Genomic DNA, 26,957 nt, shown 5'->3' on the forward strand with positions numbered 1-26,957 from the left:
CTTAGTGTTTGGAGCAAGATCACACTAAAGGAATTAGGATTGCTTGAATATATAAAAATAAACTAACAAAATATAACTAAAAAAGTTAGATTTTCCAGCAGGTTAGACTATATACATACTAAAAAATGAATTTTACTGCAATTACTCTGATGACATGAGAATCACATGCTATGGTCAGCTTATTTACTACTGGATGCTATTTTGAACTCCAGTCATTTTTTTATTGACTTAAAATTCAATGCACAATATGTATACATGTACACTATACAATGTATATGAATGTGCTATTTGTGCATGAATATGATTGTATAAGAAACACCTAGGTCTTTCATTGTACATGTTTCTGATTCATTTGATTCAGAGGCAAATTCACGGCTGGACATCATATTATATGGTAGCTATATGGTTCACTGGCAAGCTATAATGTACATGTACATCACAAATTTAACCAAGAGAGCTGTCTTCATTATCTACACAGAAAATATATACATAATTGCTTGTTAGATATTCAGAACTTTTAACACACATTAAACCGCCTTATTGCAACCTCAACCCCATTCTTTCTTTTATTTTTTTTTAATTTTCTGTAATCAACCAAATGTTTATAGTTTCACCAGAAATTTATCATCATGTTTTTAACGAACATGGAGCTTTTCCAACATAAATATCAGAAATATCGTATCGCACCACGTATTTTATACGAAGTTTAAATACCGTTCCCACAAAAATCCCTCCGGTGGCCCCCGGAAATTAGGCAAAGCATAGTCAACCGATCGCCGTATTGTAAACACTCAAAATGACCGAATGGAAGTATTGTTTACACGACGAAAATGTATATATATTGATCTGGGGGGCTCTTTAACTTCATCACATAACAAAACATTCACTTGTTCATGATAAGTAACAAGTTCTTCCGTTGAAGTTCCTGCTAACATGAACGACACACTTTTGACTGGGACGCCATTTCGTTTGGTCTGGAGAGTCACGTGATCGTCTACGATCGAAAATGCATATTCAAACACTCTGGATATCGAATTTTTAATCATTAATTTCTTTTGAACTCGGGACTTTTTGGGTGTGTAATTAGGGGAAAGTTGATAACTTTTTATAATATAGGTACCCTAATTTTCTTTTGTTGATTTACGGACCCTGAAAGATACGGATTATGCGGCTTTAAAGTGGTAGTCTCACATTTCGAAAAAAACAATCCGTTGTTCAATATTCTATTGTTATGCATCGTCTATCGTAGTTTCGAAGAAAATAAACCTTTAATGTTTTTTTTTCTAAATTGACATTCAAATTTGTCATTTTTTTAGTATTTTCTATGTATGAATCCACAATACATGAATTCGTATGCTGTAAATCCACACCGTAAATAAAAATTTTAAACAATAAACAAAATGTTCCGTGATATATGTAATGTTTAATGTGTTATAATTTACATATTTACGAATCAATGAGAGATTTGGATATATTATTCCCAACAGAATTTTACCAACTTTAAAAAAATACAATACTTACAATAGATAAGTTTTAGTTTTACAGATAAAAATAAGTGTTTTTAATTCTGTAATACTAATAGAAATTGTTATATTTACGTCTACAGTGCAGTGATACATACTAACAGATCATGAAGCCTCTGCTTCTGGTCAATTTTATTTTTTATATTTTACAATGTAATTACTGATTTATGCAGGCATAAAACACGAATTGTACAGTGCATAAAATCTGTCTTGCAATTAATGTTTTTATGGCATCGTACATATTGTTTTGTCCATTAGTGTGTTTTCACAGTTAAATTCACCAAACCTTATGGCATTCAATATCCGAAGAAAGAATAACGTGTCAAAATCTTCGCCCAGTAATGACACATATAACTTTATATATAGCATATCCACCTGGGAAATATTTTTGTGATAAGACCCAGGTTTCAAATAATACTAAAATTAAAACTGTAAAAAGATCTTCGATGTGAGAATAGTGCTATCGTAACTGAATGTGATTGATTCTTATCTTCGTCTAGAAATTTAATGTTGTTCTCTATTTCAAACCGGTTTTTGTGCTTAGTGCGATTGTTTAATCAACAAGTTGATTCTAGTACAGATGTAAAAGAGTTCTGAATTTACGACATGTATATAAATTTATGCAGGTGAATTTACGGAACGCATTTATGAAACTGAACCCTTCAATTCCAGGCTGAAGTGCATGGAACTTGATATGTATTTTAAACTTGAAATAGTTTGTTTACAAACGTGCCAGTTTAAATCTAGTTCAACCTTGATACGTTTATAGTGCAAAAGCAACGGATCCAGGGTCAAAAGATAAGACAACGATTGACAGAATGTCGAATCTATTATTATACCAAGGTCATACATTCAATTCAAAATTGGGTAAACGAAACTACAGATTTCTATAATTCTTATGAAAAGAAACCGAGCTTGCTTCACCAACGATATATTCATTACATATTAAGATCTACCCCGAGTCCAGGTTAAGTCCTAATTTAAGATCGGATGATGTCTACCAACTTGGTAACTAAAGAATCAGGTCAAACTTGTTATAGTACGGGTAGATTGAAAACAAATGCCGGCAAATCTGCATGAGGATGAGGCATTACCTACATTTTTTATTCCAAACGTTTAAATGTATAGTGCATATCAAAATATCAGTGGTTATAATTATTCTTAGACGACTGTATATATAATAAAAAGCATGATATTCCGAAATTGTATTCTAATATAATGATATAATATTCTAAGATACGCTATGTGACATATACAGGTAAAGTGATTGCCGTGTTAAAAGTGTCACAAATTGTCACAATCACTAGACAATTACACATTTCTACACAGCACTCTAACATACCATGGGATTAAAATTAGTATACCTAATGAAAAAAAATGTGTATGTGTATAAAATAATATGAAAGACACATTTCGGATTACATTGAAACAGAAATCATGTCATATAATAGGGAAATATATATCATTCATATGTTTTTAGAGCAGAAAAAAATATATTTACAAAATCAAGCGAATTTAATGTGAACGATAAAATCTGTTGTTCTTGCCGACATTGCTGAGGATTATCTATAATTAAATTAGATAAACTAAGCATCAGTCACAGCAGTTTGGATTGAGTGATGGAACATTTCATCAAGAGAACTAGCGTCCATAAAAGTTCACTCTACTCTTCGAAGTATCATAGTTTGGTGCCTGTTGACACTCCATTCTCATTATTTACAGCACCTGAATCTGACTCAAAGGCCTTGTTGTCATAGTCTATCCTTGGTTTATATTTTTCCGCAAATCTGAAAAATATCAAAAGGGATGAAATCAGAAATTATCAATACCATGTGCTATGTTATAAATCAAACTTGAACATGGCAGAAGTCATTAATGAATTATATTTACAACAACTTTTGCCTCCGTGTTTATTCCTTTGAGTGCAGCAAACATAGTTACCGTCACTTGATCCATGTTATGAGATGACAACCATGACATAGAAGGTAATAAAATGATCTTATTACACCGAACCCACTAAAACTAAAGGCGTTAAATTCAAACTCAATACAGAAATATTAAAATCAACGACATTGTTACTAAATAAATAAAAACAAACAAAAAAAAAAATATGATATTAACATGTATTGTGCATGTACCTGTGACACATACAAATATTTGAATTTAATTGAACTGTATTGACTTAAAAGGTTCAACCCCAAGCGAAGGGATCCGGGACATGTACAATCAGAACAGTATAACGAAAGAGGGCTCAGGAGGTGATAAAGCTCCACATTTTCATGATCATGGAAAGACTTCATGTGTAACATTCTGCAATTAAATATCATCGCCTTCTCAACTATAAATATCCAACATTTGTGAAAATATATTATATATATTATCAAAAATAGTATGCATGTATATACTTGTACTGTACATGTACATGCAATGTGTGTCTCATATGTATATGGTTACATAATAGACTTGTATCTTTTTATTGTGTAGTTGAATAAGCATAAAAGAAAACAGAGAAGATATTTTTGTTTTAAATCAATAATTTAATAAATAAATTCTAATAAATTCTAAATCACATAACATACATATATTAATTTAGCAGTATACAATGCATTTAAATTATATCTATGAGCTGAAAAGTAAATGTAGATCCAAACGAAAAGTATATTTGAATGCAGTTTGTAACTTTGAGTCTTTGTAATTACTTTAGATTCCAATAGCAGAAAGCATAAACCACATTAAATATACTGTAGATCTCATCTCAAGATTTTGAAGAATTGTTCATGTCCAATTTATTTTAATATTTGTTTCACCAAAAGTTTTTAAGTTAAGCTCATGTGTAAAGTTTTTTCCATCATATGTTCACATAATCTGGTAATGTTCACAGTTTGCAAGTTAGTTTCCGGATGTCACATTTTCACTTACTAAAGAAATAGTCTACTGTGGACTGTCTGGCGTTACGCTGAATGTCAATGGCATGTTCCGCCATACACTCCTCAGCATTGTTAAAAATGTTCAGTAAATACTGAAAGCCCGTCATTGTGGACAATCCTTGAAGAGGTTTAAGACATCTCAGTGCGTCTTGTGCTGTCTTGATAGGATTTTCCTCGGTATCCTTTTCCTGCTGGTCATCTTGAGTAGGGGTGACATCAGACTCGTCGTCAAGATGCTCATCATCACGGCTTAGTGTATCTTTGATCAGACTGTCCTCCCATCCGGCATCTAACACTTCCCTAGCAGGGACATCCCTATCACAATCAGCGTACTGTTCAGCTGTCATATCACATGGTATGCGTTCACGTGTGGCACGAATCATATCTATAAGTTCACTTAGGGGTGTGTCATCGTCAGAATCCGGTACATCCACATCACTCATCAAGATTCCTTCCTTTGCGAAACACTTTTCCACTGTATCTGCGCACTTCCCTCACAGCACTACTAACAAAACGAATAGCGTCCAAAACTGTCACTCCTTTGGAAACTTCATCAGCCTGCATATCCCCATCACCTAGCCGAGCGATTGTAGCACGAAGCAATCTCTTCCTGTACACCATCTTTACTGACTGAATAATCCCGATTAACGGACACGGGTGAGTGGTTGTAATGAAGGGATCAATTAGCGTTGGCTAGTGGTCTGAGGGACAGCTGTACACACGGTAAACTGACACAGGTGAATGGTCGTAATTATGGGGTCAATTACCGTTGATTAGTGGTCGTTGGGACTGCCTGGACTGGTCGTAATACGGAATAGCGGGGTGGTCGTAATACGGAATAGCGGGGTGGTCGTAATACTGAGACGACCAGTACAAAGATATAAAGGGGAAAATAACGGGACTGAAAACAAGTGCACGTAATAGCGGGGTGGTCTTAATTCTGAAGTGGTCGTAAGGTGAGGTTTCACTGTATATTGTTTTGATAACTGTTGATTTGTACTATTATCATGAACTATATCTTGATCCGAACCTTTAAATTCTAGTGAAAGAATGACAGAACGTGCACTTTTCTTCGTGCAAGGAGTGCATTGGAGTTTCGATTAACAGTTTCAGTACAGCGTAATTATCCGACCTACTTATTCGTATAGCTGCTAACATGACGACCAGGTACAACTTCAATGGTATCATTCGTCACTATTTTGTATTTTATTCCTCGTAAAGAAGGTTAAACAACTATAGTTTTATGTAATAATTTGCTTCGTGGTTACGTGTACAAATTTGCTTGGTCGAGTTGTCCCTTTGAGTAAGTTTAATCTTCCTGACGGGCGTTTTAATCAGAGCACCATTTGCATGAAGTCTTGCTGAAGTCAGCGACATTCATATGAAACTTAACAAGCATATATATTAGTAGTTTAAATGATACTTACTCTTTTCTACCAAATCGTCTACCATCCTCAAGACTTTCGGGAAGTTCTCTGTTGTTAGTTTCTGGCAACCATAGTGAAAGTATTCCAGCCACAACGGAAGCCCCGCCAAAGACGACCAAGGGCACCGCCCGTCCAAAGTTACCCTCGATCACCTTACTCTACCATCAAAAACAAAAACATTTGGTCAAGAATTCAAAAAACAACAAAAAAAACTTAAGAATCAACATATGTGCTGCCTATCTACCAATAACGGATATACATATTTCCTTGAAAATAAAATAGTTCAGGACTGTAAGTCTGGTTTAAATTTAAAGAGAAAAAAGAAAATGGAGACAATGTGTATACTTTACATGAGAGTTTGTTACATCCAACAAACATTCTGAGAGTCTTACACAAATAATAATTTACAAGAAAACCTATCAAAGCAATGGTCATGTCGCACCTAAAGTAACATAGAGATTCAATGTGTATGAAAACAAAGTTAGTTGAAAAATGCAACTGAAGTTATATTGAAGTAAATAAGAATAAGAGGATATCAAAGCAACCTACCAGATCAGCGATATAAGGAGCAACCATGCCCCCAACACGGGCGCACGAGGAACTGGCACCCATCCCGGCGTTTCTGACGACAGTCGGGTACAACTCTGCTGACCATACATAGATTACAGCAAAGGCAGCGGCCACACCGACCTTTCCCAGCATGGCCAGGGCGACTGTGATCGGCTGGAGACCTGTGTAAGGCATTTTCTATTTGAATTCCTTTATAATCATTTTGTAGAATATATCGTATATGCATACTTACATTTAATTCGTACACCCTAGTACTTTTAGTACCTGTAGATTTGTCTAACAATTCCGTCGAAATCAACCGAGTTTTACATGTATTTGTGACAATACTTTGACCAGTATGTTACAGAATAAAATAACCCTTCGGGAACGTATGGTTTTCACTATTTTTTTTCAATTCTAGGAGTTTCCTTAACATAATGATAATCAGTAGCGATATCACGGGTAGTTACTGTGTTCGGACATTGACAAAACGAAAACACGGTGCTCGTTAATGCTGTTTTTCTATTATTTTTTTTCCAAACATCGGACTATAAGCACAGATGTAAAATGAAATAAAGCAAAATAACGGTTATAAACTAAGATTCTCCGTCCGCTTTATCATTTCTTTGCGTGAAAGAACATTTGTGTAAATGACTTAAAATAACACGTATGCCATTAGGAAATTCACGATGAGAGTCATATAAAAACGTACTTTCGTCTGCGTACAGCATTGGGAAGAGGGTAACAATACAGGCGATGCCTCCTATGATCATACATGAGGAATGCAGAAGTCGTCTGCCTATTCGGTCCAGTAGCAGGAGACACAGTGTATAGGCGGGAAACTCGACGAGACCAGATATCAGGAAGTTGATATAAAAGTCGCCTCCGAGATTTCCGGTGTTCAAAGAGAGGCCATAATAAACCATGCTGACGACGCACCTGGTAAATAAAACATGTCATAGATATATTGTTCTCCCATTCTTCACAGGGATATCCAGTGGTTACGAAGGATAAGATAAACCTATCTTAGACAGGAAATGTTAGACAGCTCCCACGCACTATACAATTATGTGGCGTAACCGCAGCGTGTATTGTCAATGACGTCATCAATATTGACGCATGGTAACGTTTCACTGATGAAAAAACTGAAAATCATCGGTTTCATAAAACTGATATAAAAGGTAATAGTATGTTGCCATTAATAATATTTTTGTGGATATCAAAATACTGGTATAAAAGTTAAACCCGCATTTAATCCATTTTTTTGGAATAAATATACCCATATTCCTAATGTATAATTTCATAACGTTATGAATAAAATAAAATAAAAAGTGTCAAAAGTATTTGAATAAACGAAATACCAATTAAAGAAAATGATGAGAGTTCTAATAAGGAGAACACGTGACGTAAATAGATGCCAGAGACGACCAGATTCCGGTTCCTCTATGGAATCTGTTGTCAGGATCTTTTCTGGAATCGTGACCTTGTTGACCTTGGCCGCCTTCTGGATGATGTTGTTGGCCTCATCGACTCTACCCTGACTGATCAACCATCTCGGAGACTCAGGAATAAACCTTCAGTGGAAAACAAGTACATCATTTCCTGAATGGATATTTACTTGGACGGGAAAAATGATATAACTTCCTTTCAAAACAATTATCTAAATAGAACAATTGTTTCATGTTAATTGATATATGAAATTCAATGGTAAATCAGAATACATTGTTATTGTATGGGAAAAGGTTCTTATATTTTGCCCTAAGATGATACAACGGGAGAAAGCGATTCATCAGACTATAAAATAAATCTAATTACCACCAATAGAGAAGGAAGAAAGCAGAAGGTGCGGCACATGCAATCTGAATAGACTTCCACTCCTTGAATGCGTAGCCTACACCACCTAAGATAACCATCCCAAGGGCAAAGAAATACTCAATCACAATACCAGCCCACATTCTTTTGGAGGGACCAACGAGCTCCATGCCTGATTTATAAACCAAAGTAATATATCCAGTACATTAATCAGAGTTCCTAATAATTGAAAGTAAAACGTGTGTATTGTGATAAACAATATTAACCGGTTTTTCAAAAACCTGGTTACAATTCTGGTTGATAATGCAAATAGATATCAAAAGACAATCAAATGTTAATTACCTAAATGATTTGTTATTGACGAAAATGTTAAATAACTTGAATACATTTTGATAAATCATAATAAAACATTTGAATTTTTTTAAATCAAAATATATGATGAACCGAAATAACAAGGAATGTAGTCATACCAATGACAAAGGCAGTCATAAACATTCCTGCACATGATGCTCCAATCAGGAACCGAAGTATACAGAAAGTGAGGAAATCCGGAGCCCATGCTAATCCTAGGGTAGTCCCCAGTAGCATCACAAAGGATATATATAGCGTCTTTTTTCGTCCAATTCTGTAAAATAAAATTCATACATGTTTCAATTAAAATATATGTTCTCTAAAGAAAGATTTGGTTTGAAAATTAATTTTGGAAATATTTCATATTCATTATTCAGTATTTTCATTGTTTCACTGAAATTAATAATGCAATTGCATGATAAAACGATAAAAGTATTATAAGCCTATTATTAACTATTGCTAATGTAACTGATATCAGAATTGGTATGACGATACGGTCATGGCTTTGAAACGGGAGGCAACTCCTGCACAAATAGTAACCAATGGTTGATATGAAAACAACTGGTAGTAATTGTATATTAAATCATATCCGTGATTGAGGGGATCTTCATCTTTTAAAACGCATCATAACACGTCTTCTTCTTAAGTATATGGAAGGTATGATATTGATACTTACTCATTCTTTAGCGGTGTCAAAAAAAGTTTAGCAAAGGTAAAAATTTATTGCATTTGACAAACAGTAATATGAAGTTCTATTTTCAGGTACTGCATAAGTCTATATTTGCATGTTTATCTACTACCTTTAATTTTACCTTAAACTATGAACGAAAACTTTATCTAAAACCTAGCACGCATTACGTTTCTGCAGTTCACAACATCAAAAGAATTAATCTGTGCTTTGCACAAAAAAGACTTGGTATGTATATATATATGTAATAGCCTCATGTCTTTATTACATCTCGTCACCACAGTTCTTATTCCAACAGGACAGAAACATGTCAATACATATATATGTATTAATGTTTTACATCTGTCACTGTGACCTTTGTGTTCGACCCCAGGGCTGGTTACAGGTACGGATGTCACGCAGACAGTTGTACACAAGTCGTAAATGTAATAATGTAAAATACGTGACGATAGAATACAGAGTCGCTTTACTCAACCTCAGTTTTCATACTCTTTTCCGGACGTTTAGTAATTTTTTGTTAATTTGTTATAACGAACAGTTTTCATAGAATAGACAGATGAAAATACTTAAAGATTATAAAAAGTATCTATTAAGTAGATACATATTGTAAAACGAATGGGGGGATCAAAAAAGAATATGAAACAAATCTTTGCTTCAAATTCTGTGGGTGACGAACCAAATATATCCGACAACGAATGAGGCAAACTAAACTATATCAGACTATATCAAATAGGAAAGCTTACATATCAGATAAAGATCCAAGGCCGATAGCTCCAATCAACACACCTCCAAAGAAGATCATCTGAGCGTGAGACGTCTTCATTTTGTCGCCACATACTATATCATGCTGGAAAAGTGTTTTGAAAACATGTAAATATAAACACATGTAGAAGCGCAAAGATCAATGCAAGAAAGAGAAACATTTATTTATCCTATTTTTGGGATGTTACGAAATATCTCTCACTCAGCCAAGGCAATATGCTTTTAAAAAAAAATGTTTTAATTTCAGATGTCGGTATTCTCCCTGGCGGTCATGCCTTCAAATTAAGCGTAAACCAAATCTCTAAAAAATCAGTATTTCGTTCTACATTATTCTTTATTGACTTTTGTTAAAAGTTAAATCTCCAAAAACACATATTTTTTCTAACTATTGTTAGAGATTTAGCATTGTAAAAAAGAAATTGAAAGTATCATTTCGGAGCATTAAATAAATTTAACCAAGAGGAAAACATACAAACACATATGTTTTTGATATGGTTTTATCATATACCTAATGGTAATGACTTCACCATAAAAAGTCCCGGGTTACCTCTGATGTGAAGGTGTTGATGAAAACAGTTTTGTCGTAGACCCAGTCTGAACATTCCTTGAGGTCAGTCGAGTTATCATCACCATCCAAAGTTCGATCATATAGCTCACATTTCGCGTAATCCAGGGTTTCGTCTGTCGACGGCGGAATGAGACGATTGATCAAGGCTTCGTGTGAGGGACTTTGGACCGCAAATGTGTCGTTAGGGTACCCTGGTATAGCACATCTGAAAAGTATGTTCTAGAATTTGAAATTTTGGAGACAATATCGCATTATTTCATCTAATTGTTTTGATCATTGTTAATAGATATTTTGAAGTTGAAATAATTGGAGAAAATGATATTGCTATTTCATAGTCTTGTAATAAAATTTGGATGTTAACATATGTGAACACATCTCTATTCAGATAACACAAAGGTCGTATGTAAAACGTGTTAATTCTATTATCTTATCAATATGATTTACACTACAAAAACGCACTGAACTGTAGATATTAAAATATTCATGTTTGGCAATACTGACAAAATTGATTTTGAACTCTTATTTGCACAAGTTAAATTGCATTGTAAGTATTGAAATTTTCAAAATGCTGGTAACTTTTTGTGATGAATAACATAATAAAAGCTTTTCTATACGAAAAAAACTTAAAATCATTTTTATTTCTATTAAAACATTAACATCTAGTTCAATACACCATATCAATAGTTGTTACTGTTAAAAGCCAACATTATAAACAAACGTCACTGAACACGCTTTAGGCTATTCAATGAATTAATACGTATAGTTTGTTTTGTTTTCATTCAAGCAAATTATACGTTGTTATTCAAAACAGTCCGACGTATTAGCATATTTTATGGCTTTAATTCAAGTTCATAGCTTGTCACAATATGAATAAGACTGTGTGTGTTAAGAAACAGTAGCTATAGCACCCTGGTTATCTATGCTGTCTTTGTTGATACATTACAGGAGGAGTAATATATGTGGTCGTCTAGATAAACTCTCTGGAGTTTGCTGATCCGTCAAAACTATGTACGCCATGCCCCCGGCTCCTAGGTAAATATTACACCACAGGCATACAGGTTGAAGACCACAGAAGCTTCATACTTCGCCACACACGAATGTTATATAGTAATGCATAAAAATGTAAATATATAAATGGGGAATACATCAAGTTGTGCAGATAGTAATAGAATTAGATAATTTTTTATAATTTTGTTAAACATGCGCATATTCCGGAGATACATTTTTAATAATTTTGATTTTCATTTTGAATGATAATTTCACATATAAGAAAACTAAATAATAACAAGTCAATAATTTAAAAAGAAATATTGACTAAGCCTTTAAAGAAAAAAAGTTAGTTTAACGTAGACATTAAAAGGTAAAAACAAATTGAATTTATCTATTATTTTTTTGTTGTTGTAATTTTCCTTACCTGTGATCTGGAATTCCTAGGACAAACACACTCATTACCATATGGAAAGCAGACATCACATGAGGTAAACATAGCAACAGAAAAATCAATTTCTGATAAAATCCAAATTCTCCAATAATGCCCAAAATCTCGTCGAACTTCTTCATTTTGCTTTAAGTTTAGAGATACAGAAATATTTCATACAGGTATAGTAAACATCCGCGAACTTATTTCAAATCACATCCATGCTATAACTGTCAGCGATGGACACATGGCGAAGACACCTAAATAATCTCTATTTATGCATGCGCACGGGACTTTAATCGTCTGCCATATTTAAAATTTGCATAAAACCAAAACATAAAGTTCAAAACAGAAAGTTAATTCAAATATAAAAACTAAGTGATATGTCAACACTATCGCCGTAAAGAAGTGAACTTGGAATGGATTATGCATCATATTAATAGACAGAAGTTATCTGTTTAAAAAACGCATATATACCTGATATCGTAAAGTCTTTGTAAAGAACAAAATAAAATATCAGAATAACATACCATGCTGATCTATGCATGCTTAAGATACAAATTATTCTATTGATCATTTAAATTTAGAGAACTTTTTGTGACTAATTTCCAATCAAGTGCATCAAGTTTGAGGGGGAAAATCCTCTAACAACAAATCCATTCTTTCGAGGTGAAACAATATCGCGATAGCTATATCAGAAAATTCGGGGATATCATTTTTAATGGAATATGTATTAATGGAAATACATATACCTTTTTATATCAACAAACTCTTACTTTGACAGCAATATCAGCGAAAGTATGTCGCTTGCAAATAGTATGCTTTACAATTAGAATTGTTATGGGGAAGGTTTTTCGAATTTCATGCGAAGATAACCATCTATAAGAAACTTACCCAAACGGTTAACTGACCTTGAAAAGTCCTTCAGTTACAATGTTTATATATTGACAATACCCTGTCTTTCAATAACACTCCTTTAATCAAATCCTATAGCACCTATTAACAAAGAAAAAAATACATAACAGGCTCTTCAATATTCATCGTGTACCTTGTTGAAAAATGCTACAAAAAATTAAAAACAATTGTAACTTAGTTATATAATCATCTTATCATTTCTGAATAAAGAACACTACTGCTTTCCTTTATTTTGATACATATGTTCTCATGTCATATGTATATAACAGAGTTGAACCTTAGCCATTTTTGTGACGGATATCCACTAACGTTATATAAATCAACTATACAGAGCTTGAGGGGACAATTAGACAGATTCGCCATAAATTAACACAGTAGTGAAGATTCAACCTTATATGTTCATATTTCTCCATCGCTCATTAAAGTACCTTGTCGCCATCACAGATCCGATAAGAGAATGGGTCAGAATTTTACCGATATTTCTTGAAAAGGTCCTGTCGATGAAAGACCTTTACAAAAATTCTTCGGAACACCTCGTTCTAAGTCCCTTTTACAATTGTACGATTATATATCATTTTGCATTTGATTTTGTTTAACCTACTTTAAATGAAAAGTGGTTTTCAGCTCTCTTTTGAATTTTCTTTCAGTCTTTTCTGTCAGATCCCTACTAGTAAATGAATGTAGCATATTCTTTTTATATATATTACACATATGCTGATATTCATGAACCTTTCAATACAGTTCTTTCTGGTATGATTGTTTCATTGTCACCTTTAGACACTGTGCAGTTGCTCTTTTATGTTTATTTCCTTGACAGATTACCAACGAAACATTCCTTAAAAGTACATTCTGTTATCTGTCGCATTTTACAATGAATTAAACAGCGGCAAAGACTGTATATTAATTGTAACCTAAATTGTATGAATAATTTATAAGTCCATAGTTTGGGTAACTACATCTATTTTGGATATACTAGATCATAATGCCCCTTATGGATGATATTGAGAGGATTGATTGGTTGGAAAATATAAATAACGAAGAGTCGTCTCCCTTATTACACGTCTGGTGAAAACTGAAGTATATTACATATTGTGTAACTTCCCCGTCGAGTTCATCTCCTTTTTTGCTTTGAATTATGTGTATTGGACACCAATCACCTTCGAAAACACATCTTTAAAATCTACATTTTGAAAAAAAAATATCAATGTTTGTAGCCCAAACGTCTGATTGTGTTATATAAAGAAATTAAGAAAGTCTTCTGATGTGATGACAACTGGTTTATTGATATCTGAGCGAATACAAAATTGTTTTACACACGTGCTTCCTGATCATGCTCATTTAACGACACTCTCGCGAACATACACTTGTGATAATTTGGAAGGTATTATATATTCAATATAAAACCGTGTAGATATCAACTGTAATACTCCATTCAATGATCAAAAACAAAATACAAAATTGTATCTATAACACACACATTAAAGATGCTTCACCGCAGACAAATAGTATTTTACCACTATCAAAAATAGGAGCAGACGATTTACAATGTAGTATTTTTCTTCAGTTACAAAAGTTACTTACTTTACAATATTAGCACCAGTGAAAAATTTCAGCTTCTAAGTTTATTTCAAGTTAAAAATATGAAACAAAAATTAACTGCATCCCGAAAAAAATCCGTGGCACTATATCATATACGGAATTAAGTACTAGTACTGATTGCGAATATATTAAAGCCAAAACTAATTATTTCATATTATTTTTGTGTTGATTAGACATATATATTTACAATTAAACACAAATTATTGTTCAACGATGAATATCATTTATGTTCTGTCGGCGGTGGATCATCTGTAATCGATTTGTTGTATTGGTTTATATTATTTGTTAGTTGGTTGACTTCATAATTGCTAACATATTCTGATCAATTTCGTTGTTTTCTTAAATCGACTTGATCGTTACTTGAGGATAACGTATCAAAATACTTTTCATAGTAACAGGTAACACAGACGTACATTACTCTCTGTTCAAGATCGGATTAATATTTATATTCACAATTACAATACCTGGTAAATGATGTATAATTTAGGCTTCTGAAAATTTTGTGGATTTGGTGCCTGTTGACTCTCCATTCTCATTATTTACTGCGTCTTAATCTGACTCAAAGGCCTTTTCATAGTTGATCTCTGGTTTGTATTTTTCCAATCTGACAAAAAAATCAAAGTACTAAAAGTACTGCAAATACAACGCAGCAGAAACAATAAAATAGAATTAAATCCAATGAATTTCCAAAATCAAAATATATAAACGTTATTATAGAAACTTTGATATCAATTATTTCAAGAACATTCAACTGATCACAGAAAATACTCATTTTTGTTTGACATTTTTCTTAATTAAAGTTCCTACATGAAATTAAAGATTTCAAAATTACAAAGAAAATAAAAGTTGCACACACATTGTTAAAAATTTAGCTATCTTTGTTCACAGAGCTAATGAAGTTAGAAATTCAATATTATTTGATAATTGATATATTTGTTGTATGCATCCTTTCGCTGATTTCTTTTTTTTTGATTGATATATATATAGTGTACATCCTTTTTTTCAGAAAAGTCTGTTTACCATTGTCATGTCTGTATTTGTTTTGCACAAAGGCTTTTTAGCCTATTTGCTAAATGAAATAAAGATGTATGACTTATATTGGTAAAATGCACACACGAGGGCAGCCTTACAAGATATGCGTCTACCTCAGATATGTTTTGAACAATCATTTGAAAACATTATTTCAAGGTACACAGAAATAACATCTGATCAGTTTATTTTATTACTCTCAGGTCTATAAGCCTTAGATAGTAAGTCCAATTTGAATTGTCATTAGCAGAGATTATGTAAGTTTAACAGAGGAGTCACCAGCAGACAACAGTCAGGGAGTACTGGTATAAGGTACAGTTGGCCTGGATAGTGCTGTGTATTATATAACACTCTGTATATTCTATACACTCTCTGTGTATTTTACAAATCAGAAGACAGTCTTCCCATGACTACTGAATGGATGTTTATGAATGAAATGATTCAAGAGTTCCAAGAGGTCACCCCTAGATGTCATTGTAGGCCAAGACCTACAAATCAATAGTATATCAGATAGCAATAATACAAACGCTACACGCGTTGTATTAAATATATACATATTTCTAATGCCATTTTAAGTGAGCATCCTCTATAACTGCCGTTTCAGTTTTCTTTAATCATCATATCACCATAACATGAAGCTTTGCTGAAGTTAAAGGCATATGTAATCTAATATATGTATCGTATCTAGGTCTTATATTAGTAGTTTAAATGATACTTACTCTTTTCTACCAAATCGTCTACCATCCTCAAGACTTTCGGGAAGCTCTCTGTTGTTAGTTTCTGGTAACCATAGCGAAAATATTCCAGCTACAACGGATGCCGCGCCGAAGACGACTAGGGGCACCGCGCGTCCAAAGTTACCCTCGATCACCTTACTCTGGAATCAAAAGAAAGAACAAAATCAATTAAAAACAAAACAGGACCATCAATAGACGTGCTGCATAAACTATGCATAGAAAAGATGCACGTAACATGTTCATGTCGGATTAAAAGTAGCGCAGAGAGTATGGAATGTGAATGAAAACAAAGTTGAAAGTTGAATATGAAGTTATATTGAAGTAAACTAGAATTAAAAAAAGATGTCCGCGTCAACCCACCAGGTCGGCAATATAAGGAGCAATCATACTCCCGCCACGGGCGCACGAGGAACTAGCGCCCATTCCGGCGTTTCTTACAACAGTGGGGTACAACTCTGCTGACCACACAAAGATCACAGCGAAGGCAGCGGCCACACCGACCTTTCCCAGCATGGCTAGGGCGACTGTGATCGGCTGGAGACCTGTGTAAGGAAATTTAATTTTTGATCATTTTGCATAATCTATCGTATATCATTACAACGCGGATATATATGATATTGGTAAATACATAGAGAGAATGAACCCATGCGTTTCCGAAGGTTATTTTTATTTATTGAGAGGTAGCATATTTGCCAAATTATTGTCACAAATAATACTAAGTCCTAGGGTGTACGAATTAAATGTAGCTATGCTTGAGAGTTTATAAGTGGAAATTGCATAGCGCCATTTTCTTCGTAAGGTTTATCAAAAGTAAATTTACAACAAAATTTGACTGGTTTCCATACACTCTTGTGTTTATATATCTGGGATATGTTTTTTTCCTCCACAGACAGAAGTCAAAAAGTATCATTTCATGTAACTGGAATAAAATAAGGAAAATACTAATAGAAGATTGACAATGTGTGTCCTATATAATCGCACTTACTTTCGTCTGCGTACAACATTGGTAAAAGGGTTGCAATACAGGCGATACCTCCTAGGATCATGCATGAGGCATGCAGTAGTCGTCTGCCTATTCGGTCCAGTAGCAGAAGGCACAGTGTGTAGGCGGGAAACTCAACCAGGCCAGATAACAGGAAGTTGATGTAAAAGTCGCCTCCGAGATTTCCGGTATTCAAAGAGAGGCCATAATAAACCATGCAGACCACGCACCTGGTAAATAAAACATTCTTCTAAAAGGTATACATGTAGATATATTATTTTACCAGATTTTACTGAGATATCCAGTGGGAACAGATTGATAGGATCTTTCCTACCTTGAGGGTAGGGCAGAAGTATATCTACCCGAGGAGGATATTTACATCTGTCTACCCCGAGGGTTAGACTACCGTGAATCTCCTCCAAGGGTAGACATTTCCCTGACCTACTCTCTAGGTAGGGAATGAGCCTTTATCTGCCCCTGTCATTTACCCAAAAATGTTAAATACTAAAAATACGCGATTAAAAACCTTAGAATTATTAATAAATCAACTTGAAAAAAATCTATTTTACTTTGTCGAAAACTGTGTTAAACGTGTCTCACTGTGACACACAAGAATTTACATTATTTTGAAATATTCACAGTCTTAGAAATTCTAACTAATATTGTATGAAAACAGTTAAATCAGTCTTTTTACCGGGTAAACATCAACGAAATAGATGAAGGTAGATGGGATTCCGATTGCGATGAAGATCAAAGTTCAGCACGCGCGTGAAACACGAACTCGAGTTCGAATGTGATATTGATTGTCCATTTGGACTGTACAGGTTAATTGTTATTTGCATATGACGTTTTACAACTTCCGGTTTATCATGCGAAGATGTTCTACGGTTGCAGGCTATCTTGCCCTGGGTAAGAAAGAGAATTTTTTCCCTCACCGGAAGTGCAGATATGAATGAAATAGGAAACCCTATCTAACGTAGGGAGTGTGCACATTTTTCGGTAAGTACGTATGAATGCTAGAGGGAAAATCATGGGTCTGTCAGGTGGACAGGGATATCTCAAAGAAAGGTTTTGCTTTTGACTATCACTTTCAGATTCTATTCAAGTTGGAAATATTTGAAGGAACGAAATACCAATTAAAGAAAATGATGAGAGTCCTAACAAGGAGAACACGTGACGTAAACAGATGCCAGAGACGACCAGCTTCCGGTTCATCTATGGAGTCTGCTGTCAGGATCTTTTCTGGAATCGTGACCTTGTTGACCTTGGCCGCCTTCTGGATGATGTTGTTGGCCTCCTTGATTCTACCCTGACTGATCAACCATCTCGGGGACTCAGGAATAATCCTGTGATGGAACAAAAATTGATCATTTCCAGAATGGATATCTATTGGTTTTAACAAAATATGAAGATGATAGAGTTTCCTTTGAAATTATTTGTATCAATAGTATTGACCTCAATAGTAAATCATTATACAATGTTATTTTTTATGTTGAGAGGTTCTTTCATTTTTCACTGGAATCATAAAACGACAAATTTGAAATACATTTCGTGCTAATATACTATAAATAAATCGAATTACCACCAATATAGAAGAAAAAAAGCAGACGGTGCAGCACATGCGATCTGAATAGACTTCCACTCCTTGAAGGCATAGCCTATACCACCTAGACTGGCTACACCAAGCCCGGAGAAATACTCGATCACGATACCAGCCCACATTCTCTTGGAGGGACCAACGAACTCCATGCCTGTGACAAACAGGGTATTAATCATATTTATATAGTATGTGCATATAAGTGAAAGTAAAAACATGTTATTAAGGTTTAATATATTTAAATATTTATTAAAGTCCATGTTGATGATACAGTATATCAATCAAAAGATAATCAAATGTGAATTAGGTACAATAATCTCAAATATTTTGAATACATTTCAATAAATCATAGTAAAGCATTTTAAAATTGATAATATACAGAAAAAACGCAACCATTTACCAATGACAAAGCTAGTCGTAAACACTCCTGCACATGATACTCCAATCAGAAACCGAAGTATACAGAAAGTGAGAAAATCAGGAGCCCATGCTAATCCTAGGGTAGTCCCCAGAAACATCAAAAAGGAAAGATGTAGCGTCTTTTTTCGTCCAATACTGCAAAATGAAAATTTAGTTTAATATGAAGTATTCTTTCTCTCAAGATAAATTGGGTTTGAAAAAAAAAATTGGAAATATTTGAGTAAACTTTTAACAATTGGCTAATATACCCTTTGCAACTATTCAATATTTTCATCGTAAACGTAGTATTAACCTATTGTTAACTATAACTATTGCAATTGATATCAGAGTTGTTATAGATGTATATTCCGTTCATGACTTTGAAAGAGAGGCAACTCCCGCACAAGCAGTACAGTACTTCAAATTAAGTTGAGATGCATTACATTGCTATGAATAAGCTTCCTTAATCAAAAATTGATATAAAAACCATATCCATGAACGATGTGATCTTTATTTTAAATTTTTAAAAGACATCATAGTAAAATCTGTTCTCAGTCTTCTCTGTTAGTGAATGGTAGATATATGGACATTTGTGCTTTAAACAAAAAACTATTGTATACAATGTATGTATCTTTGTAATAATATCATGTCTATATTACATGTAGTCACCCTCAGCAGGCTAGAAGCATGTCACTACATATTTCAATTTGTTTTGCATTTGTCATTGTGAGACCTTCATATTCGACCACACGGGTGATAACATGTACGAATATCAAACAGACAGCCCTCGGTACCATAATATGCGTTACTCGTACATATGATAACGTAACATACGTATAGATAATATATAGAGATAATTAAAGTTTGCCTAATCTCAGTTTTTATATAATAATATTCTTTTCGTTTAGTATTCATGAAATAAAAAAAAATGTTATAAATTATGAAAAATATCTAAGTTGTTCAATTTTGTGAAACGGGTGGACAAATTAAACACAGATTAAGATACAAGTTTTTTATTTAAATTTCGTGAGTGACGAAAGAATTAAATATCAAACAATACATGTACTCATACAATAAAGGACCCAAGATAAGAGTATCTTAAAATTTATATTGTGAAATTCTATTCAAAACCCGAATATTATAATGATATAATAATATAGTGGTGACTTACATATCTGATAAAGATCCCAGGCCGATAGCTCCTACCAACATTCCTCCAAAGAAGATCATCTGGCCGTGGGACGTCTTCAGCTTTTCACCACATACAATGTTATGCTGGAAAAGTATTGAAGAAAACAAGGAAGTGGAGAAGCGTAATTTAAAAAATCAATACAAGGAATGCAAAAAAATATTTCTTTATTCTAAAGAAGTGGTGTCAAGAGGAAAGCACACAGACACAATACAATAAATGTAAAATAGTGTTGATGTTTCGTTTTTCTGGGACAAGGAAGTAATTCCAACTGTGTGGACAAAACAAAATTGTCAAATTTTCGAGGCGATATGCCCCTTTATCAAGACAAACAAAACGAACACGATTACATAATAGGATACGAACAGTAAAGCGGACAAAGTAGACAAATATTAAACTATACAGCACAATGGAGCGCAACGTACCCTTCGGCAGTGTTTGGTTTTTCTAATATACACACAGTTTATGACTTAACCATCGAAACAGACTCATTCTTTACCTCCGATGTGAAGGTGTTGATGAAAACAGTTTTGTCGTAGACCCAGTCTGAACATTCCTTGAGGTCGGTCGAGTTATCATCACCATTCAAAGTTCGATCGTATAGCTCACATTTGGCGTAATCCAGGGTTTCGTCCGTCGACGGCGGAATGAGTCGATTAATCAAGGCTTCGTGTGAGGGACTTTGGACCGCAAATGTGTCGTTAGGGTATCCTGGTAAAGCACATCTAAAAAACATCCAGAATTTGAATTTGTTTTAAGATAATATTACAATACTTCATCTAATCTTTATTATTTATAGATATTTCAAACATAAAATAACAGAAAACATTATTATACTAAGTATTATATTATTGTTTGGTATTCAATTTTGTTCTTTACATGTATGAACACATGAAGCAAAAATTCTTTGCAATACGCCTGGTTCTATTTCCATAAAATATGCATTTAATATATACACTGCCTCCAACTGCCTTACATTTGTAAAAGTATACATGCTGATGCCTGCATTAACAATATTTACATATTTCTGTACTTTTTGTATATTTGTAAAACTGCACGTGTAACAGAACTTTTGGAGGGCAGTGTATGACCTCTTTTCTGCGTCAATGATTTTAGATGTGATATGATCATGCCACCATGTTGAGTTAGTTTTACGATGAACATTGAATACCATTATTTACCATACTGACTCTGAAATATCAACGAATCATATACCGGTATAGTCCAAAATCAAAATTGAACCACTACGGATTTTGAGAGACGTGAACACTATATATAGGAACAATCTTTCCATGATATATGAATTACAAAGTTTATATACGATTAACACTATCACTACATCAGGAAACATATGCCATGATTACGATGCACTTTCAATCTACGGTGTATGTATAGAATATGTCTAAAACTCCAAAGACTATCGCAAACTACAAAAGATCATCACTAAAACTGGATGAAATTGGGATCTTTTTATTACATTTTGTATTTTATACAAGCATTACGCGTAATTATTCGTCCCTATTTGCGTTTAACACTAAAGTACATTTGATAAAATCCAAATATGACATGACACATATTGTTAATATTCAAAAAGTTTTTGCCTTCAAAATTACAAAGTACTTGTAAAGTATTTTCTCCCAAGCTTTGCCCATGTGTTCCTATAAACATAAATCGTAATGTAGTTTAACTAAGTTAGATTAAATTTTGACCGTAAATATACCACAGAGAAAAGATATTCTCAATCGTTATTTACTCTTCCTATCAGTACTGTTAAAAGAGGATGAATATATTTGAATTAAATACAATTGTTATCTTCCTCAATTCGAAGTCGGAATGGGAGCAACTGCCGTAGATAAATTGATGGTCACTAGGGAACCAGGGCTGTGAACAGCAAGATGTAATAGGAACTATGTTTGCAGCACATTGTGAGGTACGAATTGTCTGAAAAATAATATCACACCCTTACCCATCAAGCGGGCCAAGACATTTCTTATCTGCGCACAATAGATGTAAAAGAACATGTAAACGAACACGTTGTGTTAGTGTTATTTTGGACTGTAGAAGGCCCTATAGTGGCTGAATATATATTCCATAGAAATGATATTTTATTTCACTTTGAATTTATTTTGGTCATTTATTTCGGATTATAAATGTACTAGCTAATTTATACCGTATTTATCTCCTATTCAAAATAAAGCATGTACTTTGTTCTAAGGAAGGCAGGGGTTAATCCTGTTTAAGAACTTTTTTGAGATTTTTCTGCAGCACAAGGTTTATTCTGTGAAAACAGATGTTTTAATTTGATATTATTATTTTTAATTTTACTTACCTGTGATGTGGAATTCCTAGAACATATACACTCATCACCATGTGGAAAGCAGTCATCACAGGGGGTAAGCATAGCAACAGAAAAATACATTTCTGATAAAATCCAAATTCTCCAATAATACACAAAATCTCGTCGAACTTCTTCATTTTGATTTAAAGTTAAGACTTCAGAGTATTTTATGCAGGTATAGTACACATCCTCGACTTTATTACAAATCACTTTCATGCTACAACTATGAGTAAGGAACACACGACAAATGCATTAAATGATCTTTATTCATGCATGCGCACGGGATGTTAACCGTCGATCATATATATATATTATGCATAAAGCCAGAATATATTTTTCAAAAGGTTATTCAAATATAAAAAAAAATGATATGATATCTCAATACTATCGTCGTAAAGAAGTGATACTAACATACAGAAATTACGAAAATTTAACAAATAAATAATTTACAGTAATTAAAAGTCATGAATTGCTACATGTAGTAAGAAATACCATCTTTCGAGGTTACAAAATTCCGCGATTTCCATTTCAAACAAAAATTCGGAGATATCAATCAAGTGTTAACGGAAAAACTATCTATATTTACGAAATTCTTTTACGAGTTTAGTTTGACCGCTAATTCGCGAAAGAAATGACTTTACAGGGATTTGTTTTCAAAATTTAATCCACTCACTTCTACGAGTTATGAAACACCATACTCAAAACAGTACCATCTCAAACCTATACCTATTCCGAACAGTCCTAGACGACCTCAGATTGGACACCCACATTGCCAAAACTGTCTCTAAATCTAAAAAATCCCAAATCTGAATCCAAACAACCCAAAAAATGAACATGGAGAAATTCAAACATAAGAACATTGTCAACAAATAAATAACCTAGAACTCATAATCATTCAAAGTGCTTTTAAGACACTCGAAACAGTTTCAAAACACAATCTTACCCAAAAATTGTTATGAAATCGCATGGGGAAATGAATTGAGCATGCGAGCAGTGTCCAGTCTTTTAAGACCGGTCTGCTCTCTGGGACTAATACCAAACAGAGATTACCAATCCTGCACACTATGAGTACCGTTACAGTCCCCGTACGACTTGACCTTGGTTTTATTTGACTTATTTAAACCTACTATCTAACCTGTTTTCTTGTTATGTCGATATTTGCTACTTTGATTTGCTGTTTGGACAACGCCGTCAAAGCAGTACTTTTTTATCCTTAGTACATCAGAAGTTTTACTCTGGATCATGTCTGAAATCTGCAAGAAATGTCAAACTGTCAGCGAGTTTCCAGATTTCCATTGAAAAGTGATATCTCTCTTCATAAAGATAAATGTAGCATATTTATCATTTGTTGATATCCTTGTCTCTATTAAGGCAGTTCTTTATAGCACGATGTTTTTACTTTCTCCATTAAGCAATGAACAATGTACAATGTTTTCTTGCTAACAAACGAAATACTGCAAGAGTTGTCTCCCTTGTGACACGCCTGGTCGAAATAAAATGTATATGGTATTACATATTATAGACATCTTAAATAACTACATTTTGAAACAATTGGCAATGTTAAGTCCAACTGTCACAAACTGTGTTATAACAAAGCGAAAAATAAACAAACTTATGATTTAATTCTTTATTTATTTAACGAGGATTACAAACAGCCCGAAGGCTACTAGATGCTCTCCTCAACATATATCAAACAAGCAATATGTACAATTACACAAAAGACATACAAATGTCGAACACACTCACACTCACACACACATACTTTAGAGAGAGAGAGAGAGAGAGAGAGAGAGAGAGAGAGACAGAGAGAGAGAGAGATAGAGAGGGGAGAGAGAGACACACACAGAGAAAGATAGAGGGGGGATTCAGAATCTGTTTGAATTTACTATATATTCAAATACATGGTCAAATAATGCTTTGTTCTCAATTTCGTTTAGAGTTTTTAAGCCACATAAGATTATTTTGACAAGAACATTTGGCATGAACTCTACAATGAGGTTGGAATTGACATTTGGAGCGAATATATGACAAACAGTGCGGAGCATATTGGAACGGATTCTGTTATATTTTGAACAATGTAAAAAGAAATTCATCTTCGGAGGAGTTCACGCAAAGGTCACAGAATTTGTTATTAGTTAAGTTGTAGGAATGTCTATGTTTGTTTAAAGCACTTAATCCCATTTTTATTCTAGTGTGATTGATTTTTGAAAGAAGGGTTGATGATAGAAAGGTTTTCGTGACAGGATAGGGAGAATAGTATTAGAATTTCTAAAGTTGTAGTTTTGTGTTCTATGAGTCTGAATTGGACAGATAGTTTTCAAATATGGTGGACACAGATCATGCTTGATTTTAAATAACATTTTTAGTCTGCAATTCTTTCGTCTGTCACTTAGTTTTTCCCATCCCAATTCACCCAACAGTTTAGTATATTTGGTTACCTTATAACCACCTGTGCATATTAATGCCGCCCTACGCTGAACACTTTCAATAAGGTCAGACTCTTGCTGACTACAATTATCAAATAAAATATTGCCATATTCCATAACCGATCTTACCATAGTTTTTTATAGTGTTTCTAGGCATGAACGCGGGAAAATATAAGCTAATGCTTGAAAGATATTTAATATTCTGTTAGCTTGGCTACAATTTCTGAGATGTGAGAATGCCAGCTAAGGTTACCAGATAGAAATATGCCCAGATGTTTATGGTTAATTACAAGTTTAATCGGAATGTTATTAAGTAGAAGGTTCGGTTTATTAACAAATCTTTTTTTAAAGAAAATAACAAATTCAGTTTTTTGTGTGTTGAATGTGACAAGCCATCGTTTTGCCCACTGAGACAGAGAAATTAAATCGTCGTTAAGTGTATTTACTGATTCGTTCCTATTTATGGTTGATGAGAGAGATGTGTCTTCAGCGAATAAGTTTATGTGAGATGTATGTCTACATTGATATCATTTACATAAACTAAGAATAAGAGCAGTCCAAGGATCGAACCCTGTGAGACACCAGAGTTAATATATCTATGACCAGAAGATTGACCATTTAAGACTACATACTGTTTTCTATTACAAAGATAACTTTTAAGCCAATAAAGCAAACTTCCTCTAATACCTATGTTTTCCTAATTTGTGAAGTAAACCTTCGTGCCACACTTTGTCAAAAGCTTTTGAGACATCTAAAATACTGTGCAAACATTAACGCCATTATCTATACTTTTGTAGATGTTGTGGATTATTTTTAACAATTGATTAATGATAGAATCATTTCTTTTAAATCCATAATTTTCTTTGATAAGAATGTAGTTTGCAACAAAGAGTTCATAAATACGTTTGTATACTATTTTTCAAGACATTTAGATATATTTGAAAGAAGTGATATTGGTCAGTTTTTAACAATATTTTTGCCTTTTTATGAATAGGACGAATTGAACTGTTTTCCACAAAGTAGGAAAAATACCTGATCTGAGAGAAGTATTAAAGATATATGCCCAAATATGACTTAAAGATTGACAGCAATTTTTAAGAATGAAATTTCCTATGCCATCTGGCCCTGTTGCCTTTTTGGGGTTAAGCGACTTAAGTATATTACATACCTCCTCTGGAGTGGTTTGTACGGTACTAATTACAGGTAAGTTATCATTTTTATTGGTTTGAGGTAGTTCTGGTTTCTCAATATTATCCGGGATAGTACATTGATCAGAGAAGTATGTGTTAAAAAGATCTGCCTAATCAGTATCATCTTGTATATAGTGATTGTTTTCCCTTAAAGGAGGGATAGTATGATCTCCATTTTTGCCTAGAAGAGATTTAGAAATTGACCAGAAAAGTTTAGGATTGGTATTTCTGTAAGATAGTTTAGTAATGGTGGATTCTTGCCAACGTTTAAGTGCATCGCGTTTACCCGATTTGCTTCTTTCCCTACGTGCTACCTGGAACCTGAACTTGTCGAAGTCTTTACCTGTTGTTGTTTTTTTTTTAAATAATTTGAAAAATCTATCTCTAGTCCTAAAGGTTCGACGTACTTCGTTTGTTAACCATGGTTTGTCGCGAGAACGAGTATTGACTACTTTATTTATTATAAATGTTTTGCACGTATCTAAGATAAACTTAATTACATTTTGAATTATATCATCAAAAAGATCAAAAA

The 26,957-nt window shown here is 33.6% G+C and overlaps 2 protein-coding genes across 6 annotated transcripts in view; both read right to left on the reverse strand.

Moving 5' to 3' along the window:
- Positions 1-2,600: 2,600 nt before the first annotated feature.
- LOC138331343 (organic cation transporter protein-like) lies at positions 2,601-12,302 on the reverse strand. Of its 2 annotated transcripts, none has more exons than XM_069278902.1 (10): positions 12,022-12,302; positions 10,587-10,812; positions 10,021-10,124; positions 8,709-8,863; positions 8,242-8,410; positions 7,788-8,000; positions 7,139-7,365; positions 6,427-6,608; positions 5,878-6,035; positions 2,601-3,310 (listed from the first exon to the last, which is right to left on the reverse strand). In XM_069278902.1, exons 1-10 carry the CDS (start codon positions 12,165-12,167, stop codon positions 3,202-3,204), a joined length of 1,689 nt encoding a protein of 562 aa, XP_069135003.1. In that variant the 5' UTR covers positions 12,168-12,302; the 3' UTR covers positions 2,601-3,201. The 2 variants fall into 2 exon arrangements, with proteins under 2 accessions (XP_069135003.1, XP_069135010.1); XM_069278909.1 differs by lacking the exon at positions 12,022-12,302 and adding an exon at positions 11,551-11,965.
- Positions 12,303-12,882: 580 nt separating this feature from the next.
- LOC138331353 (organic cation transporter protein-like) overlaps positions 12,883-26,957 on the reverse strand; it is a 35,863-nt gene continuing 21,788 nt past the window's right edge. Inside the window, exons 1-11 of one of the 4 annotated variants that reach the window (XR_011209687.1) lie at positions 22,801-23,052; positions 20,971-21,196; positions 20,454-20,557; positions 19,284-19,438; positions 18,869-19,037; positions 18,420-18,632; positions 17,290-17,516; positions 16,665-16,846; positions 16,287-16,444; positions 15,003-15,142; positions 12,883-13,020 (exon numbers count right to left, since the gene is read on the reverse strand). Coding sequence is in view for 3 of the 4 variants with exons in the window: in XM_069278921.1 (XP_069135022.1) it covers positions 15,088-15,142; positions 16,287-16,444; positions 16,665-16,846; positions 17,290-17,516; positions 18,420-18,632; positions 18,869-19,037; positions 19,284-19,438; positions 20,454-20,557; positions 20,971-21,196; positions 22,801-22,946 (1,635 nt within the window). In the remaining variant the exon portion in view is untranslated. Of the gene's footprint in view, positions 13,021-14,201; positions 15,143-16,286; positions 16,445-16,664; positions 16,847-17,289; positions 17,517-18,419; positions 18,633-18,868; positions 19,038-19,283; positions 19,439-20,453; positions 20,558-20,970; positions 21,197-22,800; positions 23,053-23,944; positions 24,291-26,957 lie in introns of those variants that run through there. The other 3 variants (XM_069278933.1, XM_069278939.1, XM_069278921.1) reach the window with 3 other exon arrangements.

The sequence above is a fragment of the Argopecten irradians genome, chromosome 1 (assembly GCF_041381155.1).
Source record: "Argopecten irradians isolate NY chromosome 1, Ai_NY, whole genome shotgun sequence".
NCBI classification, from domain to species: Eukaryota; Metazoa; Mollusca; class Bivalvia; order Pectinida; family Pectinidae; genus Argopecten; species Argopecten irradians.

Excerpts from the sequence above, each read along its gene's own strand:
- LOC138331343 (XM_069278902.1), bottom strand. The coding sequence starts at position 12,167 with ATGAAGAAGTTCGACGAGATTTTGGGCATTATTGGAGAATTTGGATTT. Across the intron at positions 8,864-10,020 it reads CTTGGATCTTTATCTGATAT|AATTGGACGAAAAAAGACGC; the intron begins GTAAGCTTTCCT and ends TTTATTTTACAG. Across the intron at positions 6,609-7,138 it reads AATGCTGTACGCAGACGAAA|GTCTCCAGCCGATCACAGTC; the intron begins GTACGTTTTTAT and ends TGCCTTACACAG.